Here is a 26,013-nt window from a genome sequence, read left to right as displayed (position 1 = left end):
AATTTTTATAAATAATGACAAATAAATATACTCAATTAAGCTGTAAGATTGCAAAATGTTTGCTATTTAAGCCTGTTGCAAATAGCAAACTGTTCTCATAACTCATTGGCATGCTTACCGCAACAAGGGGTAAGGCCATTGCGCATAAACGCAAAAAAACAGCTGTTTTCAAGAATTTTTTTTTTATAGAAGGAAAGCATTTAAAATGACTCATTTTTTGACCAAAAAACACTATCAAATTTAAATATCAAGTTAATTCAAAAAATTTGTTTTGGACGGGTGCCTAGAAGTTCTTATGAACCTGCGTTCTAGGGAACACCCCCTTTATTAGAAAACTTTACATTTTTTGGAATAGAGGTAAATAGTTACATGGATAACTTATAACTAAACAAATAAATAATAATGATTATACTCCTAGGTTGAAGGAGTGGCGCATCCCTAATACGTTTGATATGTAGTTGGAATGCCACACGTTGGATTTATCTACAGAAGAAACTCCGGTTGCTCCATTCTGAACGATCGATGCATACAATGCATCTTTAGGCGTCCATTCTTTAAAGCTGGCTCGAACGATAACGTCATTGTTGTTACCAGTAGCGACTTCTTCTGACATGCTGTCTCTAACCTTGCAGGCCAGAATTAGGTTTGCGAAGCCAGATTCTATGGCTGCCGTTGTGGATGTTAGCTCATTGTCAGCTGGCTCTCCACCGTATCGTGGAACATTGACGACGCCACCTTCATGAGTGGTGACGACGCCAATTCCGTTAAGGACGTTACTTAGGCTGAGTGGAAGCACACTGCAGCCTGGCGCAAGACTCCGGCCATCATAATACTCAGCGTTGACATGATTTAGTCTAGCGACTAGTAAGTGGCGACACATTAGAACGAAGTCATCTTGTGTGATCCCGTCGACAGCGGGATAAATCGCTGTTGTCAGAGACGTCCATATTGATCTGAAGTACTTTATATACGAAGCAGATGATATGTCGTGGATCTGAGTGGGTGCGATTGGAAAAGGGAACGAAGATCTTGCTGACATCGACCGTAGGTATTTCGCGATGAAACCATCAGGGTGGTGAAATTGTCCGGGAGCAGGTTCCATCTCAAGAATTTACCTATCCTATACTAGTCCAGGTGAGCGGAGGTAATTATCAATACTGGATGTCTAGAAATGAAATAAATTCGGTGAGTGACTATGAAATACTTTTGCCTTTGAAGCAAAATAAATAAAAATGGTAAAAAGAAAAAAAAATTCTACTCTATAAACACTTGAATAGTCAAAATTGTAAGGGTGCTCTTTACAAAACATGTCGTTACAATAATCAGGATACGCATCAAATGGGTCAAAGAAAGATATAGTGACTAAAGAATAGAATCGAACAACTAAATTCACATTGTGCTGAAATCAAAGGAGATGTTTAAATAAGTTTATTGCAAAATTTTCAAATCTACAACAACAAGTTCTAAAAGCTATTAAAGCTTCTTCAAAAATTGGAAACCTTTTTTAACTGTTTTTTACTTTTAATCAGGGCCGGATTTATACAGAGGTAAACTAGGCAACTGCCTATGGACCCCCAGCGCATTAAGGCCGCCGCCATCTAAAATATTTTTTAAAAAAGTGTAAAAAAAATTTTTTTAACCCTCCGTTACACACCTAGGGAGGGATTCCCTCTACCCTCTACACTATTTTGAAGTCATATTTTCAAAATACATAATTTTTCATCCAAAATGTCCGCCAAAAATTTTGAAAAATTTCAAAAGTGCGTTTGTAAGAAATTTGCGTACACCGAAAAAAATGCCTAGGACCCGTATACCAGGAATTGACTAGGTTTCCTAGTTACGAGAGGAGCCAACTATAGAATCCTGGTCAAAGTAATAAGATTCAAGCATAGTTAAAGTGACCAAGAAAATTAATCGATGTAATCAGGAAAAAATAGTCAAATTGACTAGGAGAATAATATTAGATTTACACTGTGTATCATAATTATTTGAAATTGCTAATCAAATTCTTATCAAATAAAAGAGAAAAAGTAATTAAAAGAAAAAAGGGGTAAAGAAAAAAATTAATTTTTGTATTTGAACATATTTATATTTGACTTTGTATTTATATTCCTTGGAATTAATTTAAACTTATGAAATAAATATTTGCCGCAGGGGGGACGCGAACACCTGAACCTAACGAATACGCACTTTAAAACCCGGAACGATAACCACTACACTAAACACGACTTGGTATTTTAATTTTTTAATAGACACTAGATTTTCGAGTCAAAATACAATACTTAATCAGATGATGTTTTACACATTTCAAGTACACAATTTTATACACTTGTCAAAAACTATTTATTTTTAATTATTTATGCCATTTAAGGGGATTTGAACCTTGATGACGTCACAGTTTGTGCAAAGCATTAGTTTTAAATCTGTGACGTCATCATGGTTCAAATGCCCTTAAATGGAAATAAATTTAAATACACAAATTATTGCAAAGGTAAATTTTCAAACACACTGCGCGATTAAAATAGTAAAAATGTTGTCACCACGTGCGTAAAAATTTCGACGATTTATATTGAAACCTAACCAAAAAAGTCTGAAAGAATTGACTAATATAATTAAATAGTTTACTTTCTAAAACATGGACCATCTATATTTCCAGAGGTTCCGAGAAACCAGCAATTTTGATGTATGTAAGAACTCCATTTTATGTACAAAAAATAGACGCGAGTAATGATAAAAAATCGTTTTACGAAATCACGATAAATGACGCGAAAGATATAGAGGTAAACACTGTCAGAACAGAAGCAGACGCGTGCGCATTATGGAAATAGGCAAAATTACTAAAATCCTAGTCAATTTGACTAGGATTTGCAGGGTTGTTTTTGCCAGGCTTGAATTTGTTGAATCAACCTAGCGATCCCAACCATAATGATTAGGAATCCTTATTACTTTTACTAGATTAAGATTAACTATACACTGAAAAAAACTAGTAGATTTGACTACTTTTTAACTACTCTACGTAATTCAATAGGTCCTCAACTGAATTCAAATAGTTGTACTAACTATCATAAAAGCAGTTAAGACAACTAAGAATGTAGTTGGTTGAATGTGATTTAGTAGTTTATTTGACTAACTTTAAAGTAATTATAACAACTAAGATTTTGGTAGTAGATTTTACTACTTAAAGTAATTCGATAGGCTTTAACGACATTTTTGTTGTAGAATTAACTATTATTTTGTTTTTAAATCTACTACTTTAAGGAGTAGGTTTTACTACCTAAAGTAATTCGATAGGCTTTAACGACATTTCTGTTGTAGAATTAACTATTAAAAGTAGTTAATGATCTGTTTTATAAAGTAAAATTTAACATCTTTTTGTTTTTGTCAGCAACTACTTAAAAGTAGTAGAATTATTTATTATTATTTATTAATTATTATTATTACTGAAATTCATTTTTTCATCTCCTCTAGCATTCCTATTGGTCACATATACTTTATAATTTTCAACACTTATGTACATAATGGAGAAAAATCCTCAAACGCCGGGGATTGAACGCACGACCCTAACATTCGCAAACCGATAACCTAACCACCTAACCACGCTCGCACGCTACGATGGTCTGCATGAAACCTGATGACATTCTTGACATAGATCAACCGACAACTGTAGTTCATTTTACAATGTAATGTAGTAGTATTTACTACTTTTACTAGTTCTTTTTATCTTCTTTAAATTCTTATTTCTGAACTTTGCTTTATTTAAAAATGCTGTTCAATCCTTTCTAATTACTTTAAGTAGTACAATCTACTACTCAATGTAGTAAAACTTAAGTTCAAAAAGTTAAAATTATCTATTATTTTCTCACCAAAACTACTGCATTGTGTAGTAGATTTTGCTACTTAGAGTGGTTCGATAGGCTTCAACAATATTATTCATTTATTTTTATTACTCTAATGTTGTAGTCAAATCAACTACTATAACTACATAAAAGTTGTAAAGTCTATTACACGAAAAAGGTTTGACTAATAAAAAAATTAGTTCCCTCTACTACTTTACGATAGTCAGTTGTGCAAGTCACGTGTTGTTTCAAATTCAACCGTATAAATTCTTTAATTCAACAATTTGGTGTTAACTATATTAAAGTAGTAAAATTTACTAGTTAAGAAAGTGTTACGTTACTTACAAAAGTAGTCCCTTTTACTACTTTCTATTTATTACTATAAAATTGTTAAATTTACTACTTATGAAATGTTGAGTAAACTATTATCTTAGTTGTTCTTACTACCGCACTGTAGTCAATTCTACAACTTACCTGATGTTAAAATTTAACTACATATATTAGTAGAATCAACTACTATTTATCAACTACATAAAAATAGTTAAATTAACTACGCAAACCGGGTTAGACTAACTAAAAAAGTAGTTGTTTTTACTACTTTTCACTTAACTACCCAAAGGTAGTTGAATTTGTCAGCCTAATTTTTTTCAGTGTAGGGTAATAGTTAATAATACCATCGAGATTTTTTTCGGTGTATCATAACTACGGATGTGAATAATAATGCGGCCAGTTAGCTTTTAGTTATTAATTTAAGTACAGTCTTTAGTTATTTTAGTACTCTGTACGAAAGGGTTTTACCCGTCAACTTCTTGAATAAATAAATAAATAAATAAAAGTGGATAAATTCTTTTAAAAATTCTTACTCGGGGGTTTTTTGGGTCGCTGATCACGATTCTGAAGTAAGATTTTCAAAATAAATAATTTATTATACAAAATGGCCGCCAAAAATTTTAAAAAATTTCAAAAGTGGTTAAATTATTTTAAAAATTCTTACCATTTAAACTTTGAAAAACTAATAACAGATTCGTAATCAGCGACCCCAAAAACCCCCGAATAACGAATTTTAAGCGTATCCAATGAATTTTTTCAAAATCATGTCCGCCATATTGGATCCGCCATTTTGAATTTTTGAAAACTAACACCGGAATCGTAATCAGCGACCCCAAAAACCCCTTAGTACCTAGTGTCATGAAAATTTATTCACAAGAAGGTCTTACACATTTTGGGACCATTTTGTTATATTTTAGCTACACACTACTGAAGGGGTTAAGTAAAAAAATCAAGTTTTCAAAACATTTTTTGTTCCTCTGTTGGTTAATGACAAAATTATATTATAAATATAATTAAAATGTGTTATATTCTTGAAAAGGCCTCACTTCGTAGAGGCGAAAGCTCGATAATTATATCAAAGTTTTATACTGATCAGTTCATTGACAATTAATAAACATCTATGACAATATATTGACTCTGATCAACAATAATATCTCCATCTTCTATTATAATTAAAATGAATTGTTTAATGATTTTTTTGCTTATTTGTTAATGTAACATTATTTTTACATGTCAAGTGGAATTCCTTCGAAGATGTGCATTCGTGTAATTAATTCAGGGTGGCCGCAAAATTTTATTTTCAAAATTCCCTGACTTTTCCCTGATTTTTCCCTGACTAATTTTTGATTTTCCCTGACTAACAAATTTTTGAATTATATAATATTCTACATTAAAATGTCCGTAAAAAGGTCCAAACTTATAAAAAATGTGACGGCACCATTATAGGGGAAAGGTGTACGAGATGATCCCCTGGGGCAAGATGATCCTTTTGAATTTTGGCGAGCCTATTAGCGCCACCTTTTAGGCAAATACGGTAATACGTTGCCAATGACATACCTATGAATCAGTCAAACTGTCATGACAACACGCGTCATTAAAAAAATTCTATTGGAAAAAATAAAAATTTCATACTTTTGATCTAAGGACAGCTTAACTTTGGGCTTAGATAACTTTTGTTGTAATAGCTGAAATTCCATGTTTCTTGCACTCACGGCTTCAGTATATCTTCAACTAAGTGTTTTGATTGGTATTATGGAATAACAGAGCTCGTAGGTTAAGTTACGAACAAATTACAAAATAGTGGCATTTGGGGCAAGATGATCCCTCAATGGGTGTACAAGATGATCCCCCCTGATTCCCATGTATTTCGCCTCACCTCAAAGTGAATTTTCTAGTATTAATAAAAAATTCAATTTTTCTCGCTTCTTATATGTTTTTATTATGAAAACTAACTTATCTAAAACAAAAAGTTGACATCTACATCTATTTTATTAATTTTCTCGTTTTTGACAATGCCTCGTAATTATAAAATAGGAAAACGAATCGTGGTGAGTGGTCAAAAGCGTTTATGGTCTAAATAAAGTATATTTAACATTGATACACTGTTATTCCTTCAATTTTTACTCCTTTTTCAAAAATTGGGGTAAGATAACCCTACGGATCATCTTGCCCATACAAAGGGGATCATCTTGGACACCCCGGTGTCCAAGATGATCCTTTTGTAAGGTTTTAGAAGAATTAAATTTAATAGTAAAATATTAATTAGCTGCAAATATTTCAAATCAGAATAGTTAGATAGATTAATTATCTAGTAATGCGTACAAAAAAACTCGAATATGTTGATTTTTCTTTGAATAATAGGTTTTTTCCCTTAGGGGGATCATCTCGTACACCTTTCCCCTAATGAGCTATATTACAAAAACGTCTAAATAAAAAACTGAATTGACATTTAAGTATCAAAGTTTTTTAATTTGTTGTTTTCTTTCGATCAAAATTCCCTGACTTTTAAAGAATTTTTAAAAATCCCCTGACTTTTCCCTGATTTTTCCCTGACTAACAAAATTCCCTGACTTTTCCCTGATTTCCAGTTTTTCCCTGACTTGCGGCCACCCTGAATTAATTTTTATTTTTGAGACCGAAAATGAATTTTATTAATTTTATAATTTAGAATAATTTACTACATATTTGTAAGCTTGTGTTAAAATTGAATTTTTGTTGATTCCTTCGTTTATGTTGTAATGTCGCTTATTTTACAATGTGGTGAGGGATTCCCTCTAAACGTGTGTAATGTTGTAATTGGTGGATTCCACGTCAGTTCAACACACTTATTTTCATGACTTGTTGGGATTTGGCTGTAATTTTGTAAATTCATTACTTTTATAGTGATAAACAACTCCACCAAATATTTTTTCAGAATTTTGAAAATTACCGAAAATACGGCATTTTCAAAATTTTTGTCTTTTTTTTTAAAGTGCTATAACTTTGGTTCTAATTAACCGATTTTAGATTTTAAAAAAAGGATTTCTTTGAGTTTAAGTATATTTTAAGTTAAAATTAATATAGAAAAAAATTCAAAAAATTTTTTTTTTTAATTTTGAAAAATTAAAAATCCGTTTTTGAAAAAACATTATCTTTGATTTTTTCAAAATTTTACTAAATGTTAGGGCAAATGTGCTTTACATGTCCTGTAAGTTTAATTTTGGGATCTCAAAGGGATTCGGAGTAAAAAAATAAAACGTAACCACAAATTACGAACATATGAGGCAAAATTCCTCAACTGCCCAGGTAAAACAATGAATTTTCTCTAAACTTTGCTAAAATGTTACTATTATTAGTAGAAGTGCAATTCAAGGTCAAATTCTTAATTTCAATATACAGGAGAACCCGGTTAATACGATCCCGTTTAATACGATTTCCCGCTTAAGACGCTCATTTATGGTGGTCCCTGCAATTAAAGACTGTATCTCAAAATCAGTGTTTTTTTATTTTTTCGTAACCTATCCCAATTGAAAGCTTACCTTTTTCATATGAGCCATGTAGAAATCAGAATGAGACCATGGAACTTTTTGAAGAAATTAATTATAAATCATCATTTTCTATGTAAAATAATGATAAATTATTATTTTCCTCAAAAATTCTCATGGTCCCACTCTGATTTTTACATGGCTCATAGAAAAATAGTCACCAGCTTATAGCCCGTGAAAAGCCCTTTAAAAATCACTATTCATACTTTAAATTTGCTTAATTTTACTTATCAATATATTAAATCGAAAAAAAATATATTTTCAAAAAAATCAAAATTTTGAAACTCCATAACTCAAAAAATATTTTATCAAATTGAAAAAAATTAATATTTGCACTTCTACTAATAATAGTAACATTTTAGCAAAGTTTAGAGAAAATTCATTCTTTTTACCTAGGCAGCTGAGGAATTTTACCCCATATGTTCGTAATTTGTGGTTACGTTTTAATTTTTTACTCCGAATCCCTTTGAGATCCCAGAATGAAACTTACAGGACATGTAAAGCACATTTACCCTAACATTTAGTAAAATTTTGAAAAAAATCGAAGATGATGTTTTTTCAAAAACGGATTTTTAATTTTTCAAAATTTCAAAAAAAAAAAAATTTTTTTGATTTTTTTTTTATATTAATTTTAACTTAAAATATACTTAAAACCAAAGAAATCCTTTTTTTAAAATCCAAAATCGGTTAATTAGAACCAAAGTTATAGCACTTTAAAAAAAAAGACAAAAATTTTGAAAATGCCATATTTTTGGTAATTTTCAAAATTTTGAAAAAATATTTGGTGGAGTTGTTTATCGCTATAAAGGTAATAAATTTACAAAAGTACAGCCAAATCCCAACAAGTCATGAAAATAAGTGTGTTGAACTGACGTGGAATCCACCAATTATTTCCCATGTGTGTGACGGAGGGTTAAGAAAGTACTTTACAAAATAATTTTAAGTGTTTAGAAATTTAAGTATCGCGCTTAATTCATTAGGATAAAAATTTATTTTTAAATATTTTTGTTGTCAATTCTTGTTTTTAAAATTATATTTACATAAAAGATAAAATCGAAACATTACTTAACATTATAGTAAAAAGCACCAATAAACTCCCCTAAGTCCAAAATAAATTTTGAACAAACTTCAACAATCATAATTGTACACAAAATTTTAAATATAAAAATGAGCTATTTGTTGTAAAATGGATGAAAGTTACAATTATTATTTAATAAATTTAAATGCCAACATAATAAAATGTCACTTTAATCAAAAACTGGTTCGCAAACAGTAATATCGAAAAACTGTCACCGTACGTTTTTTTTAATTTTTACCCATTTTTCGGCATATAAATGTTTGTTTATTATTATATAAACGTTATGAACGTTATAAACGTATAATATATATGATTTTTGTTGTATTTTTAGTTCTTCACAACAACAGAAAGTTTTGGTATCTAAATTAGTGAGGTTAGGAACATTTTGTTTACAAAGTGCATACCTGGTACTATTAAGGTAATTTATATTTAAAATATTTTAAATCGATCTTACATACATGACAGGTTTCTTTAAAACTGTTTGATTATTAGTTAAAGAAAGTAACTTACTAATTATAATTTAATTTCTCAATCTCCTTCTCCTTTTTTTCGTTTCTTAATCCTTTCTTTAAAAAGAAATTACGAGGAAAGGACGCGAATAAATATCGAAAACATATATCGAAACAGTAAATGAGCATTGATAAGATAAATAAATAGAAGGGCGAACTCACATTTCCAAATTAAATATTAGTACCTTAAAAACTCACATATTCTTCAGATATGAAACTACAGTCGCGCATTTTCGAATATGATTTTAAATTTTAATTTTAATTTAACTTTAGAAAAATTTAATAAAAATTAAAGTAATTTTAAACTCTTCTTAATACCATTGGAGTAGCAATTTTTATTTTGAATTTTAATTAATTTAACTTTGGGGTCATATTTATCACATATTACGTGATGAATATTTTAGGTATTTTAGACCCCCTCCCCCCTTGTGTGATACTTTTTCTATATAGTTTAGTGTACAGTGGCGGATCCAGGGGGGGTCATGGGGGTCATGACCCCCCCCCCCCCTGGGGCGAAAAATTTACATAAAAAAAAGGTCAGCTAATTATGGTCGTTGCTCGCCGAATCTATAAATGACCCCCCCCCTGGAGTAAATTCTGGATCCGCCACTGATTAGTGTAGCATTATTAAAGCGTGATACTTTGCTTACGACTATAATATTAATTTTCTCAAACTCACTACTGTTATTAAGAAAAATTCTTTTTATCATTTCCTTATATAAAATAGCATCTAGTTACTACGAAAAAAAGCTGGACTCTTTTAATCAATGCTGTTTGAAATAAACAGTTTTTGATGTCTCCTGTAAAATTTCAAAAAACCAAGTTGAACCCTTTTCGAAATTCACGATTCAATTCCAGATTTTTCAGGCTTCTTTAGAACCGTGGCAGCTTTGATCAAACAATACAACGAAGAAATAAAAATGAAATACAATAGATTTTCACAGCAGAGTTTAAATTTCGTTAGCATTTATATGAAGAACAAGAGGTTGCAAAAAATCGGAGTCAACAACTTCCGGTTTCTTTTTTATAATTAGAAACGTCCTTATGCATTATAACAATAATGGAGTGTGCTTCGAACGCCTGGGGATATATCGTTTGACATCAAAGCGACGCCCTAGCCAACATGCAGCAGAGCGCGACTAATGAGATTCACTTTACAGTTTACCCTCGCGATGCTTACTTCGATGCACAGAAGACTCTTTACTTACACCAAATACCGTACACTACGATAATATCAATGATAAATGCATTTATCTCTACTAAAGAGCAAGTCTTTTGTGAGGAGCACTGTGTTTTTCATTTTAATTCTAATAGTTGGAAAAAGAATTTTAAAGTATAAATATGCAAAAAAGATAAAATACAGTAAAATTTAGTATGACATTGCCTGAAAATTAATTATATTTAGACATTAAATGTAGTGTTAAAGAAAATAATATTTTAAATAAAAAAAATTAGTGCAAAAGCTCATTAGTGGATTTAGTTTCTTAAAAGTCATGCCAGTGGTAAGACGAAATGAGAAGACGTGATACAAAGCGAATAAAACAGAACCTCTTGTCCGCAAAAGTTAAGTTCTAACTTGAATTGCTTTGAACGAATTTCTGAAAAGCTCTTTTTGCTCTTGCTAGTGAGAGGGGTGCTTCGATGATTTCGAAGGCGATATTACTTTCTTTCTTTCCATTGCTTTTCATTCGGTACGAGGAAATGTATACTTCTATATATATCTGAAGAATGGCTATACGTAGCCTTTTACTTCTACGTTGGCCTTTATTCTCGCGGTATATTTTGCGCTTCTAGTGGCCTTTTGCATTTGAGATTACGATTCTCCCAATTTCATAATCGGGATTATCAAAGCGATACATCAAACCTACTGCTTTCTGAAATTGCTTTGTCATCTCCTTTCTCGTATCCCAGCTTGCTCTCGCACTCCATTAAAGTAATGAAGACATCGTGCTTGTTGTGACGCTTGAAAGTCTAAAGGGTTCCTTGTTCCTTCGAAGGAATTTATTCTGTGTGAGGGAATACTAAACTTAAAACAAACTGTTCCTCACCCTATCTTCTGACTCTCATCATTAATACTCTACTTTATGGTTCACAGAATTATCCGTATTAACTGTTTAGAGATATTATCCTATCTTTACAGAAATTATTTTATAGTCCAACTTACATTAATGATTGATCAATGTTACTCGTTACTTGAGATTTTTCAGGATCGCCGATTCAATTAAAATATAGTAACACCATTCAATTAACACTTCGTAAACCGTAAGAAACATTTGGGATCAAAATTTTAATCAGCAGCTCATATAACATATTCGTTATCAGTGTCCCTGAAAACCCCCAAAGTAACAAGATTAAAGTTAATTCGTTAAATTTTTAAAAGTTTGACTTAAAATACTAATTTTTATAATTTAAAATAAAATAAAATAAAAGTCAAAAGTAGAATGCAAAATTTACTTAGAATCTTAACAACATCCATAAATAAAGTTATCATAATACTTCGTTTTACGACCAAAGTTTCTCCATGTGTAATAAACTAAATCAAACAATGTGCAAAGGTTAAACTTTGATACTTCTTCAAATTGAAGAAAACGTAACATATAATGACATCAAAGTTCAATTTTACATTCTAAAAATACTCAAATAATGTGAACCTAAAGTGACATAAAAATTTGTGAATTTTCACTTTTCACGAATCATAATATTTCCAGGAAAACTATTCATAATTTGAAAACTATTCATTAAAATTCAAAGTATTTCTGCTGAATTTCAAATGATATCGGTGAAATAAGACGTACATAATAAGCGGTCATGCACACGTATTTGAGTATTGGTAAAATTGTTGAAAAATGCAGTCGAAAAATTGAGAGGGACAAATTCCTTTTTCCTTGAAAGTGAATGACAGAAAACTTTAACATAGAAAAAAGAGAGCAAGGAAGTACATGAGTCTCTCTGAAATCGCGAGAAGCACTTTGAATAATATCGCGATTCAAAGTCGCCAAAAGATTTTATTTCTCGCGGTTCGTGCACTGTAACTGCTGCTGCGGTGCCAGTCAGTCCGTCTGGGTGAGTTTTCTTTTCATGCCTGTAAAACAAGATTAAACCCTTGCTCTCTGTCTTAGTTCTAGAAACTAATATTTTGCATAATTAACAAACATTTTTGACAAAAATTTATATTCCATTCGCTTAGAGAGGAAACTTTTATATTTTCCTGAATGAAAATTTTTTCATGTTCCACTACAAAACCTGAAAAAGTCAAGGAATTTTTATCAAAAACCCTGGAAAATTATTGTTTTCTAAAGTTATGGTGCTTATTCTTGAAATTTAATTTTACTTAAAAATATTTTTAAATTAATTCAATTTTAAAGGAGTGTTGATAAAAGATTTATTTTAATAAAACATAATTTTATCGAGATTTTAATGTTTTTTAAAACGCAAATTCTTAAAAAAATTTTATTACTTTTTGTCTTTATAAGAGTATGTTTTGTACGCAATAATAAGAAAATTGTGTTGCTGAAATAATTTTTAAATCAATATTAATTGATTTTTCAGTAATCGATAATGAAAAATATACAACCTTCTGCACCTAATATAATGTCTATATTTTTTGCAACTATTTTTCAAAAGGTAATAATAAAAAATTGTAAAAAGTTACTTTAAAGCGTTAAATTTAGGGTATAAACTTTTTTTACAAAAATTAATTTGGAAAAAATGTCATTTGGGAAAATAATAATTTGAGTCCTTCGCGGAATTGGAACTTTTGTTTTGAAACTTTTGATTCCATACCGATGCGTATGACATTTAAAACCGATAGTTTTACTACTTTAACCGTTACCACCATTAAGGTTAAAATAATTTAAAAACAACTTTCGACCGTAATTACTGACAACTGAATATACACTTTGGCTAAAATCCCTCTTTTATTACATGTCTTACGCAATTTTATTTCCAGCAAAGTTAAAAAATTTTGGGCAAATCATTTACACATTTTTGCTTTGTATTAAAGGATAAACGAATTTTAAGATATTTTAAGAAATAATTTTTGTTTTGTATTTTTTAGGGTTACCATGGTGATGACATAATTTCGGTACACTTAAGAAATGAAAGAAAAATGTCAACTTTAATTGTAAAAAATAAAGATTGCTTTTGGATAAGGAAAAAGATGTTTGTCTATTTTTTAAAACTTACAATAATACAGGATCATAGAAAACGATTATGTTGAAATATAACAAACCTGTCCGATTGTAAATGATAAACAATTGTAAATTTTCAAACATTATGGAAAATATTGTAAAAATAATTTTTAAAAAAGAAATTTTTATTATCTTTAAGCATCAAATGACTAATAATTGTGAGTATTGTAGGCCCTGTACAAGTATGTGCAAACTTAAATAGACGAGTTTACCCTTCAACAATGTCAAACTACAAGCAATTGTCAAACCTGCAACATCTTTTTTGTAAGACTACAAGAATAGTTGATTCCTCTCACAAACGATACGGTTAATTTTTTGTTAAAGAATAAAAAAACGATGAAGTTCTTAAAATTGACATTTGGTCTTGTACTCTTTAGTGAAATTTTTCTTGGTGCGTCAGGAAAGAGCAATTACACTTCTGGATTAATAAGATTCCTGAAAGGAAAATCAAAACTCCACCAGGTAATGTTTATAATTGATGATAAATTTCTTGCATATACAGAATCCAATGCTAATGCACAACTTATTGGTGATGTTTCTAAACGCTTTCCATCATTGAGCATAAGTTTACGTGAAGCAAAAGATGGTTTGGAAAAATACTTTTCACTACATCTACAATTTCCAAGAAGAACGACGCTGTTTATTTTTATTCTCAATAGATTTGGAAAGGATACCGCATCTGATTTAAATGCTATTTTTGTCAAACTATACAAGCTTTCCTATGGACATTCATTGCCCAAGTGCTTAATCCACTTATGTAATGTAAGAAAGGCTTATTCTTATGAAACCATGCTAAACTCATTCTGGCACGGAGACATGCTAGACATTTCTGTAGTTGAAAGTTTAGTTCAAAATCAAACATGGCAAACGACGAATGCGATGACAATTCACAGAATCAATCTTTTTGCAAAGAAATATACAAAACAGACAATAAAGCCGCAAACAAAATGGTTTCCAAACAAACTATTGAACCTTCACGGGCAGAGTATAAAATCAATGTTACCTACCCACAATGGTATCATTTTCTATAAAAAATTAATTGAATTGAAAAAATTCAGCTCCTGCATTATGCAATTAATGCGTTGTAGAACTAAATTAGTATACGCCGGTGGAATAATAAAATCATCTGATCTAGAAAAAGTAAAAGTTGAAATGACTATAGACAGATTTATATTAGAAGCAGTAAGTATTAATAGTCTACCGGTGCGTATTTTGTTGTATAGTACAGCAAAGGCAGTAATTCCAAATGTAAGAAGAAAAACTGGAAGTATTAAAGTCTCTGACGAATTCATTTACATGATAGTTGCAACAGTTGTTGCTGTTGTGTCAATAAGAATTGTAACTTTATTGTTACGATTTGATAGAAGCATTTGGAACACGTTCAGCATCAGTCAAATCATAATGGGAATGTCTGTAGTCAACGAACCAAGAAAATTAGCAGAGAGAATAGTTTTTGCTGCCTTCATGTTGAGCTGCATGGTCTACTCTGGTTACTTGTTCTCAGTGATTTTGGACATCTCTTTCCGAGAAGCTCCTCAAATTGCAACTCTCGAAGAATTGGTAAATTCGTCATTGACGCCAATGATCAACCCCTTCATTAATGAGACAATGTTAAACAGCCCTCTCGTTCATGTTCGACAACTAGCATACAAATCGGTTATCACACCTGGTAATGTATCGTACTTCGATTGTTTGCAATACTTACTTGAGAACAGAAACGTTACTTGTATATTGCTTGACGCTGAAACTATTGTAAAACTGTTTAATCGTAAAGCAGGAGAATTCAGATTTGAAATACTACAGGAGTCCATCGCGTTTTTCCCAAAAACTTGGATTACAAGGACTTATTCACCTTTCAAGGATCGTTTTAACGAAATAATTTTGAAAACCTTTGATCACGGCTTACTGCAAAAACTACTTTTTTCTGGCTATAAGCATCTAGAAAAATCAGTTCTAACAACTCCAGAAATAATTGAAAAAGAAAAATTGCTATTGGTTCTCTTCTACGTGCTGATCATTGGATACACTTTGGCCATAATCGTTCTTTTAGCAGAAATTTTAAGCAATTTTATTAGCAACAAAGCACAGTTTTTTTTTATGTTTTCAAATTAAGATGTTAACTCCATATCAAGCAACAATTGTATACAGCTAACAGTCTTAAATTGAGATTTTTAGAAATTTCTGATGAACAAAACAATTTGGGTAAATTGTTTAAACTTTTTTCAAACCAATTTTTTCAATTGTGTCTGTAATTCGTTGAATATAAACCTAAATAAAACATATTTTTCGGAATTAATCTTCCTGAAGGTAAAGGGCAAAAAAAACATATGTTCGCCCAGTTCCGTGTAGTGATAGAGTGTAGATTCCTCTTCCACACAAAACATTTGATTTGCCATTAAGGGATAAAAGAAGGAATTCTAATTGAATGTATAACGTTTTTATTCTTTGATAATTAATAATAAAACAAAAGATTGTTGATGTTCCTATCTCAAAAACATGCGTAATTCAAGTAAAATAATTAAATAAATAAACAAAAGTATTGTCCGTAATAAAATAAATGTATTAATAAATATAAATTTTTCATATTTTGCAAAAAGCTTTACGGAAAAAACATTTGTCTGGAACGGACATAAGTTTCTCTGGAATGACGAAAATAATATTAATAATACAACTAAAAGCTTCCCTAATATAGTGTATAATCTATATAGCTTTTCCATGTATAGATTTTTCCCTTATTGTAAATAATAAAATTTATTATAAATTATATTAATCACTATTACACGATTGTAGGATTGAATTATATTACATCAATAATTTATGTGTTTTAATAATTGTTTATCAAATAAAGTCTATAACTTAATTAAACAAAATCCAGTTTTTCTTCAATTAATTATCTTACAAAACTGTTTTTCTAGTTTCCCATTTTTTTTACTTATTTCCATGTTTATTTTTTATAGAATATTTGATCTATTTATTCGATAAATATATATTTATAAACATTAATAGAAAAAGACCTTTATTAATAAGGTATTCGTGACTTCAATATATCAGACTAAAAATGTTTTTTACCACTATTAACAAAAATAAAATAATTCAGACAGACGTCTGACAAAAATTTATTCTTACTACTAAAGAAATTAAAAGTTACGAAAACAAATCAAGTTGTAAAGGTTGCTTTTATTCAGATTTAACAAAAAATTAATGTAAAAAAATATTTTTAATCAAAAATATTTTCTTACACTGAAGAGTATTTCAGTTCTACTTCTAAGCTAAAAATTAAAGTGATCTAGAAAGACATAAGAAAATTTATTATCAGTACTAAGAAAAAGAAATTTTAGGAAATATTAAGTAAGGAAAGCAAATCAGGTGATGAAAAACATTTTTAGTTAGAGTAACAATGATTGTAATTTTAATTGTGTTTAGAACAATTGTACGTTTAATAAATCAGGAAATTAAAACTCACACATTTCACAAGAAAATTAATAGTTTATTTAATTATTCACTGATTTTCGTTGATAGGAACAATTTTGTGTTGAAAAATGTTTAGCGACAAGTGAGAATAATTATTATAGAAAAATGATCAAATAAGTAAGCAAATGTTTTAGAAAGAATATTGTGAAAATTGAGAACTCCACTCTGGAAGGTTCGTAAGAGAGCCTTGCAAGCGGCGGTTGCACTCAGAGTTGCCTGCAAGGGTGAAAATAATTCTGGTCTTACGAACGCGGTTTAACTATCCAGAGTGAAAGGCATTGTTTTATATCAAAAGTGAAAAAAGCTCGTTAATAGTAACTCTTAAATTAGATATTGAGAAAATGTAGCTGCACTTTAATTGCTCTTAGAAATGAAAGATAAAGTTGTTACGGAAAGGGACGCTACCGATTTTCCGTACAAAATCTTAGAAAACGACTTTTCGATAAGAAAGGCGGAAAAAGACTGATTCAATGGAAAGCGTCCTTTTCTCAAGAGACGCCAAAAGGTTGCAAAAAAAAAGGGGGGAAAGGAAAAGAGTATGTACATTTCAAAAAATGTTAAGATCAATGTTTCCTAAAAAGGTTCCTTAACTTGCTTATAAGTCCAGATGTGGTTACCTAGGACCTTAGCAGGCAATGTCATAAAAGTGTAGACTCGCTCCCAAGTTCAGAAATTATGTTTTAGAAGGAAACATAATTTTCTACAAAATTCTAAGATTTGAAAATATTTCAATTTTAATTTTTAGTGAATGATTTTACACACTCTTAACAAATTGGTCTAACTAAAAATATTTTTTACTACTGCTGTCAAGATTGAAAGTAATTTAAAAATACGTTTGTCCAAAAGTAATTTTTACTACTAACGAAAAAATGAAAAACAAGAGCAAATTGTGTAACTAAAAACATGTTTAGTCAGACAAATGATTTTTGGTCTTTTAATAGGTAATTTTGAAATCAATATTAATTGATTTTTTAGTAATCGATAGTAAAAAATATACAACCTTCTGCACCTAATACAATGCCTATATTTTTTGCAACTATTTTTCAATAAGTAATAACAAAAAATTACAAAAAGTTACTTTAAAGTTTTAAATTTCGCGTTTATAACATTTTTTAAAGAAACGAATAAATAACAATACTTTTGACAAACTTGTAGTAGATCGATCATATTAACTTAAAAATAAAGCACACTTATTATTTAAAAATAGTTTAAATAAATTTTTAAATTATTTTTAATTAATGACTTTTGACGGAAAATAATTTCTACTACTAACGAAATAATAAGTAATAAAAGCAAGGCAAAAATTAGTAAACATTATTTTTGGTCAGACTAACAATTTCTATAATTTTAATATAGGTTTGAATAAAAATATTGTTTATTACTACTGTCTGTCCTAAAATAATTAAAAGTTAAGTTTGAAAAAAATTAATTTTTGACACTAACGAGATGATAATAAGCGAGAAAAAATCAAGTAGTAAATATCACTTTCAATCAGTTCTCTGATTTTTAAAATTTACATAGGTCTTACTAAAAACGATTTTTACTGCTTTTAATAAAATTATAGTTAGTTAGTGAGACGTCTAAAATTGTTTATACTACTAACGAGATAAAAAGTAAAAAAAGGAAAATCAAATAGAAGAAATCATTATTTTTAGTCAGACAAACGGTTTTAGATGTCATTAATGTGTCTGACTAAAAATGCTTCATACTACTACCGCCATCAAGATTAAAGTAATTTAAAGCAACTTTTGACCGTAATTACTGACAATTGAATACACATCGGCTTAAATCCCTCTTTTAGTACATATTTTACGCAATTTTATTTTCAGCAATAATAAACAATTTTGCGCAAATAATTTAAAAATTTTTTAGAAAAAAGGTTGTCTAAAATTGATGTGCAAGAATATTTTACGAAATTGACTTTTCTTAAAGTAAATATGTCAAAAAATCGCATGTTTTGCACATGAAATTACTACTGTCAACTTTTAAAAACAAATGTCTAAAAATAGAGGAAGAGTGATGATTTTTCTCATAAACGAAACATTTGGATTTGCATTAAAGGATAAAAGAATTTTAAAATATTTTAAGAAATAATTTTTGTTTTGTTGTTTTTAGCGTTGTCCTAGTGATGACACAATTTCTATAGATATAATTGCGAACTTAAAAATTTTCCTACTTTTATTATTTTACTTTCAGAACGATACTATGTACACTTAAGAAATAAAAGAAAAATGTCAACTTTAATTGTAAAAAAACGCAGATTGCTTTTGGATAAGGTAAAAGATGCTTGTCTATTTTTTAAAACTTTCAATAATACACGATCGTAGAAAACGATTATGATGAAATATAATAAACTTGTCTGATTGTGAATGATAAACAATTGTGAATTTTCATACATTATGGGAAATACTGTAAAAATAATTTTAAAAAAAAACAATTTTTATTATCTTTTAGCATCAAATGACTAATAATTGTGAGTATTGTAGGCCCTGTACAAGTATGTGCAAACTTAAATAGACTAGTTTACCCTTCAACAATGTCAAACAACAAGAAAATAGCAAACTTACAACACCTTTTTTGTAAGACTACAGGAATAGTTGATTCCTCTCACAAACGGAACGGTCAATTTTTCAAGAAAGAATATAAAAATTATGAAGTTCTTAAGAATGACGTTTGGTCTTGTACTCTTTAGTGAAATTTTTCTTGGTGCGTCAGGAAAGAGCAATTACACTTTTGGATTAATAAGATACCTGAAAGAAAAATCCAAACTCCACCAGGTAATGTTTATAATTGATGATCAATTTCTTGCAAATGCAGAATCCAATGCTAACTCACAACTCATTCGTGATGTTTCAAAACACTTTCCATCATTGGAAATAAGTTCACATGAAGCAGTAGCTAATCTGGAAAAATACTTTTCATTACATCTGCAAATTCCTAGAAGAACGACACTGTTTATTTTCATTCTCAATGAATCTGGAAATGAAAGTTTTACACAATTAAAGGTTGCATTAAACAAACTACGATATTTGTCTTATGGGCATTCATATCCAAAGTGTCTAATTAACCTGTTGAATCCAAAAAAGGCTTATACGTTCGAAACTTTGCTAAAATCACTGTGGCGCCAAGACTTCCTGGATATTTCAATACTGCAAAATAAGGCTGAAAATCGAACATGGCAAACGGAGAATTTCATCACTATTCACCGCATCAATCCTTTTGCAAACAAATATGCAAATCAGAGGGTTAAGCCGAAAACAAAATGGTTTCCAAATAAACTATTAAACCTCCACGAACAACGAATGAGATTTATAATGCCTAAAGTAAGAATTTCAAAGAGATTCTTGATTGAAATGAACAGATTCAGAGACTATATTATGACATCAATGGGTTGCAGAATTACAATTCAAATCTCCAATCAAAGTTTCATACAAATGTCTATGCTTAGTCAGATAGGAGCAGAAATGTCGATGAGTAGTTTAGTATTACAATTCGGAAATAATACTATTAAAAGCAATTTAATACGTATCTTGAAATTCGAAACAGTAAAGGCAATCATTGTAAATGTAGAAAGTAAAACTTCAATTTTTGATGTTTCGGAGGAATTCATTTACATGATAGTTACAACAACTGTTGCCATCGCTGCCATTAGAATTGCAGCTTTGTTGCTACGATTTGATAGAAGCACTTGGAATTTGTTCAACATCAGTCAGATCATAATAGGAATGTCTGTTGTCAACGAACCAAGAAAATTAGCAGAGAGAATAGTTTTTGGTGCCTACATGTTGAGCTCCATGGTCTACTCCGGTTACTTGTTCTCAGTGATTTTGGACATCAATTTCCGAGAAGCACCTCAAATTTCAACGCTCGAAGAACTGGTAAATTCGTCATTGACGACAATGACCCGTCCTTTCATATATGAGTCAATGTTAAACAGTCCTCTGGTTCATGTTCGAAAACTAGCACTCAAATCGGTTATCATACTTGGTAATGGAATAAATTCTGATTGTCTACATTACTTGATCAAGAACAGAAACGTTTCCTGTATACTGTATGATGCTGAAAATGCAGTAACAACATTCAAGAATAAAATTCAAGATTTTCAATTCAAAGTACTGCAGGAGTCTATCGTGTCTTTTCCATCGTCGTGGATTGCAAGGGAAGGTTCTCCATATTTAGATCGTTTTAATGAAATAATTTTGAAAGCCTTTGATCATGGTTTGCTACAAAAATTGGTTTTCGGCAATTACCATCCAAAAAAGTATGATATTTCAATGCCAGAAATAATTGAAAAGAAAAAGTTGCTAGTGATTCTCTTCTATGTGCTGAAGATAGGGTACACTTTGGCTGTAATCGTCTTTGTAGCAGAAATTGTAATCAACTTAATTTGCAGGAAGTTAAAAGAATTATGGTAACATTGTTAAAATGTTATCATAAACGAAGATTTGGTTTTTCAGAGTTGTCAAAGTAAAAAGTTGATGAAATGTTTGATGGCCATCTGTTTTAGCAAGAAACACATTTACATAAGTAAATTGGGAGGTATTAAAAAGCGTTACAGATTAAATTAACACCAAAAAAGATTAAAATAATCCATTTTGGTGTTATTTTTTACAATGAATGAAATTTGACTTCCAATTAAAACCAAGCTAACGATTTGTCAAAGAAAGTCAAAGCTAATCTTAGTCTTAGTAAAAGTCATAGTCAATGTCTTAGTCAAAGCCTTAGTCTGAGTCTTAGTCTATGCCTTTGACTTGGACTAAGAACTTAGACTCACTTTTACCATAGTAAATCTTAGAGTTATATTCACTTTGATTTTCTTTGACAAATCGTTAACTTGGTTTTGATTTTAAATAAAACTTTATTCTAAAAACTTCACTAATATAGTGAAATCTGAAGCTTCTTTATGTAAAGATTTTTTTCGTTCTATAAATAATAGAATTTGTTATAAATTATAATTATTATGCATTAATGTTACACGTTTGTAGGATTGAATTTTATGACATCAATAAATATATGTGTATAATAATCGATTATTTATCAAATAAAGTCTATATATAACTTAATTAAACAAAATCCTATTCTTCAATTATCTTAAAAATTTATTGACTTTTAAGTTCCCATATTTTTAAATTCCTTTTATTATTATTTCTATGATTATTTTTTATGAAATTTTTTATCTGTTTATTTGATAAAAATATGTTTATAGATAATAATAGTAAAGCACTATTATTAATAAGGATTTTGTGATTTTAATAAGGTAAAGGGTCCTATTATGAGATACGCTGTTCCGAACTATAATTCACTATTATTTATTGATTAGAACACTGAAAAAGTTCTGGTTAGGGCATATTTAACACGACATTCTAGTTCAAAACCGGAATTCTGGTTATTCCACAAAGGGTATTTTTTGTTCATTTAATTAAATTCTGCAGTAATAGTTGTATGGTTAAAATATAGGGGAGACTCGGGTAAACCCGCTCACTAGCGATTTGACGCTATGAACTCAACTTAAGATGGAGATATTGGTACTGTGAATAGTACTTAACATTCAACTTATATTTATTCTGAAATGTGAGGAATACACTCGGGGTAAAGCCGCTCACTTAGTTTTAAATTTAAAATTTAGAATAAAATAATTTTACGTATTGTAACTACATTTCACTTTCTCTTAATAAAATATAACATTATTTAAATCCATGGTTGTAATTCATGAAACCTACATTCATGATTTATTAAACCAATTTGTTGTTTAGAATTGTTTATAGAACTCATAGTTTGTCAATAATAAATCATACTTAAGACGGAAATAAGACGAACTTTAATATTTAAAAAATAAAACTGTTCCGTCTTGAAAAGATAAAGTGAGCGGGTTTACCCTGCAAAATTGTGATTTCGAAATTTGGTACATGTGTATTAAAAAGTTTCTCTAAGTAAAACTAAAAAAGGTAAATCAAAAACTCTTTTTTATTTTTTAGTAGAAATCATAAGCTTTCAAATGATATAAATTAACTTGGATTTAGAGAATAATTTCCTAGATTTTTACCGATCTGAAAAAAAGTGAGCGGGTTTACCCCAGTCTCCCCTACCTTAAATAACATGAGAAAATATTAATTTAAGTAAATATTGATAAAAGCTATATTTTAATAGAACATAATTTTTTTCGAGAATTATAATAAATTTGAAAACACAAATTCTCAAAAAAAAATTCTTTAGTTTTTGTGTTTATAAAGGAGTATGTTTGGTTCGCATTAAAATAAAAAAATTATGTAGCTGAAGTAATTATGAAATCAATATTAATTGATTTTTCAGTAATCAATAGTAAAAAATATACAACCTTCTGCACCTGAAACAATGCCTATATTTTTTCAACTATTTTTCAAGGAGTAATAACAAAAAATTGTAAAAAGTTACTTTATAGCATCAAAGTTTGGTTTATAACATTTTTTACAAAAATGAATATGTAATGAAACTTTAGACAAACTTGCAGGAGATCAAGCAAATTAACTTAAAAATAATGCAAAATTATTTAAACTTAACTCCAGAAATAATTGAAAAAGAAAAATTGCTATTGGTTCTCTTCTACGTGCTGACCATTGGATACACTTTGGCCATAATCGTTTTTTTAGCTGAAATTTTATGCAATTTTATTACCAACAAAGCACAGTTTTTTTATGTTTTTAAATTATGATCTTTAACTCTATGTCAAGAAGTTGCATCGCAACAATTTGGGTAAATTGTTTAAACATTTTTCAAACCAAAAAAGTGTGCCTGTAATTCGTTGAATATAAACCTAAATAAAACATATTTTTTGGAATTAATCTTCCTGAAGGTAAAGGACAAAAAGTCTTGCTTTGCTCATGAAGATTGTCAAGAATTACTACATTTAACTTTCAAGAAATTAATTAAATTGAATAGTAAAATTCTTTGATAGAAATAATCTGTGCACTATAAGGAACATTTTCACTTATTTAACTTTATATTCACTTACATTCAGTAAGTGAATTTACCAGTGAATTAAAAATGTTTTTATACATAAGACTATCTCTCTTCAAATTTAACCATGAATTTATTTCTCTTTCCAATGAAAATTCATAAGAATTTCTTTCTTTACCTAATTTGCATATCTACTCGTTTCTAAATAAGGATTTTATAAAAGTTTCATTTAACTTTATTACTAAACATAGCTATTTATCCTATATAAAGGAAAATGGTGTTAAAAAGGAAAAATTGATTAAACGATTACCCTCCAAGTGAAAAGATAAGTCATTGTGTGTTGGCTGTCAAATAGATTTTAAATGGACAGAACTTTTTTTGATTTGATTCGTAGGGCAGGAGAATTTCTCTTACGGTTCAACTAATGCTTTGTAAGAAATTAAAAGACAGGAAATAGAAGGTAGAGTATTTTTTCGTGATGTACCGTTCATGTTAAATCTCCCTCCTCTGAATCATCTGATTTCAAATAGAATCTAAAACGATTTAACAATGGCACTTGTTCTTCTGAATGTGCTGTCATTCGCCGACATATAACACGATTTCGAAGCGTAACGCGACACACTGGTGTTTGTTTCGATTGCATTTCGCGTTAAGCGTGAAGGGTGGAGTGCAGTCACGTTTGCAAGTGTTGCTGGTCCAGGGGTTCTGTCACTCAAGCATCAACCAGCCATAAGGAAAGGCCATTGTACTGTCAACAAAATACAACATAGAAATAGAATCGTGGTAGTTCTCTGCTCCTGTTACGACAAATAGGGTGCCCGGTCTGATTGGATGCCAGTCGCGACGATCCTGACGATTGGTAGCCGTCAAGTTGAAGAATATGCTGTGACTTGATATTAATTTGAGTGGTTTCCACAAGAACGATTGCGTTCTATCAATTTTCCTATTCAAGCTCAATTTTAATTTCCTCGTCTTGTATTAATTATATTAAATTAAATTCCGTATGTCATTGATTCTATATGAAGTAATCGTGGTGAAAATCTATTCAATGTTTCCTCAAAACATTAGGAGTTTGTACCACTAACAGATAGTAATTCGCGGTAAAAATATTTTTACATTCAGACCAATATTTTCTGAAAGGAAAAAAATGAATGTTTAGGGTTTCAATGTATTCATTATTAGGTATTTTTTGCTTTTAACCCCTTCACTGTCACTGACCTCTATAGAGCCACAAAAATGTCGTGCCCTGTATGTTCAAATCCGTTATCGAAAATTCAAAATGGCGGCTTCAAAATAGCAATTATAAAAATTTTAAAGTTAAGGAATTCGTTGACTTTAAAATTTTTTTTGGTCGCCATTTTGAATTTTTAAGTTTCGACCATGGATTTTGGTTCAGTGACCCCAAAAACGTACAATATGACAATGTCATGTTTTTTTAAAAATAATTTATTTACAAATTTCTTCAAAAGTTAAATTATTTAAAAACATCAATAACTTCATTTTTAAATAAATATTTAATCATTATTCTTTTTCATAAAAATTAAGATTTTCAAAAATTTGAAATTCAATAACATACAAGAATATTTGTTATAAAACATAAAGATATCGATCACTCCGAGTCTTCGATTCGGAGTGATCGCTTTCTTCATGTTTTACAATAATTAAAACTTACTAAAATCATTATTTTATATTATAAGAATATTGTTACTTTAACTTTTTCAAAAATGATTTTCATCATTTCAATTCAATTATTCATTTCTAAAATTTCTAACTAAAATTCATCTTCAATTCAATTTTTTAAAAATAATTTTTGAAAAAGTGCTTTAAGAATTTTCAAATCCTTTTGTTTACAATAAAATTCAATTTTACGAAATTTCGATTATTCGGAAATTCATCAATTAAATATATATTAGAAAATAAGAACTTCAAATATTTCAAAACAAATTCAATTAAACTTTTTGACAAAAATTTATTCTACAAAATTATTAATTAAAAATATGAAATTCAAAAATTTGAAAAATTCGAATTTTCAAAGATTTTTATTTAAAACCTTCTCAAAATTCAATTATTTCTAAAAATTCACGCTATAATACTTTTAATATTCAATAATAATCTAAAATTTTAACTGAAATTCATTTTTAA

The 26,013-nt window shown here is 29.4% G+C and overlaps 1 protein-coding gene across 1 annotated transcript; it reads right to left on the bottom strand.

The window, feature by feature from the left end:
• Nucleotides 1–265: 265 nt before the first annotated feature.
• On the bottom strand, nt 266–9,398 carry LOC122507449. The gene is made up of 2 exons (XM_043620162.1): nt 9,279–9,398; nt 266–1,165 (listed from the first exon to the last, which is right to left on the bottom strand). Exon 2 carries the CDS (start codon nt 1,100–1,102, stop codon nt 407–409), a length of 696 nt encoding a protein of 231 aa, XP_043476097.1. The 5' UTR covers nt 1,103–1,165; nt 9,279–9,398; the 3' UTR covers nt 266–406.
• Between the last annotated feature and the right edge of the window lie 16,615 nt (nt 9,399–26,013).

The sequence above is a fragment of the Leptopilina heterotoma genome, unplaced genomic scaffold, assembly GCF_015476425.1.
Source record: "Leptopilina heterotoma isolate Lh14 unplaced genomic scaffold, ASM1547642v1 Lhet_47, whole genome shotgun sequence".
Taxonomy (NCBI): Eukaryota; Metazoa; Arthropoda; class Insecta; order Hymenoptera; family Figitidae; genus Leptopilina; species Leptopilina heterotoma.
The sequence above is the reverse complement of the archived record's forward strand: the minus strand, read 5'-3'. Positions and strand labels throughout refer to the sequence as shown.

Coding starts and splice junctions, on each gene's coding strand:
- LOC122507449 (XM_043620162.1), bottom strand. CDS start 1,102: ATGGAACCTGCTCCCGGACAATTTCACCACCCTGATGGTTTCATCGCG.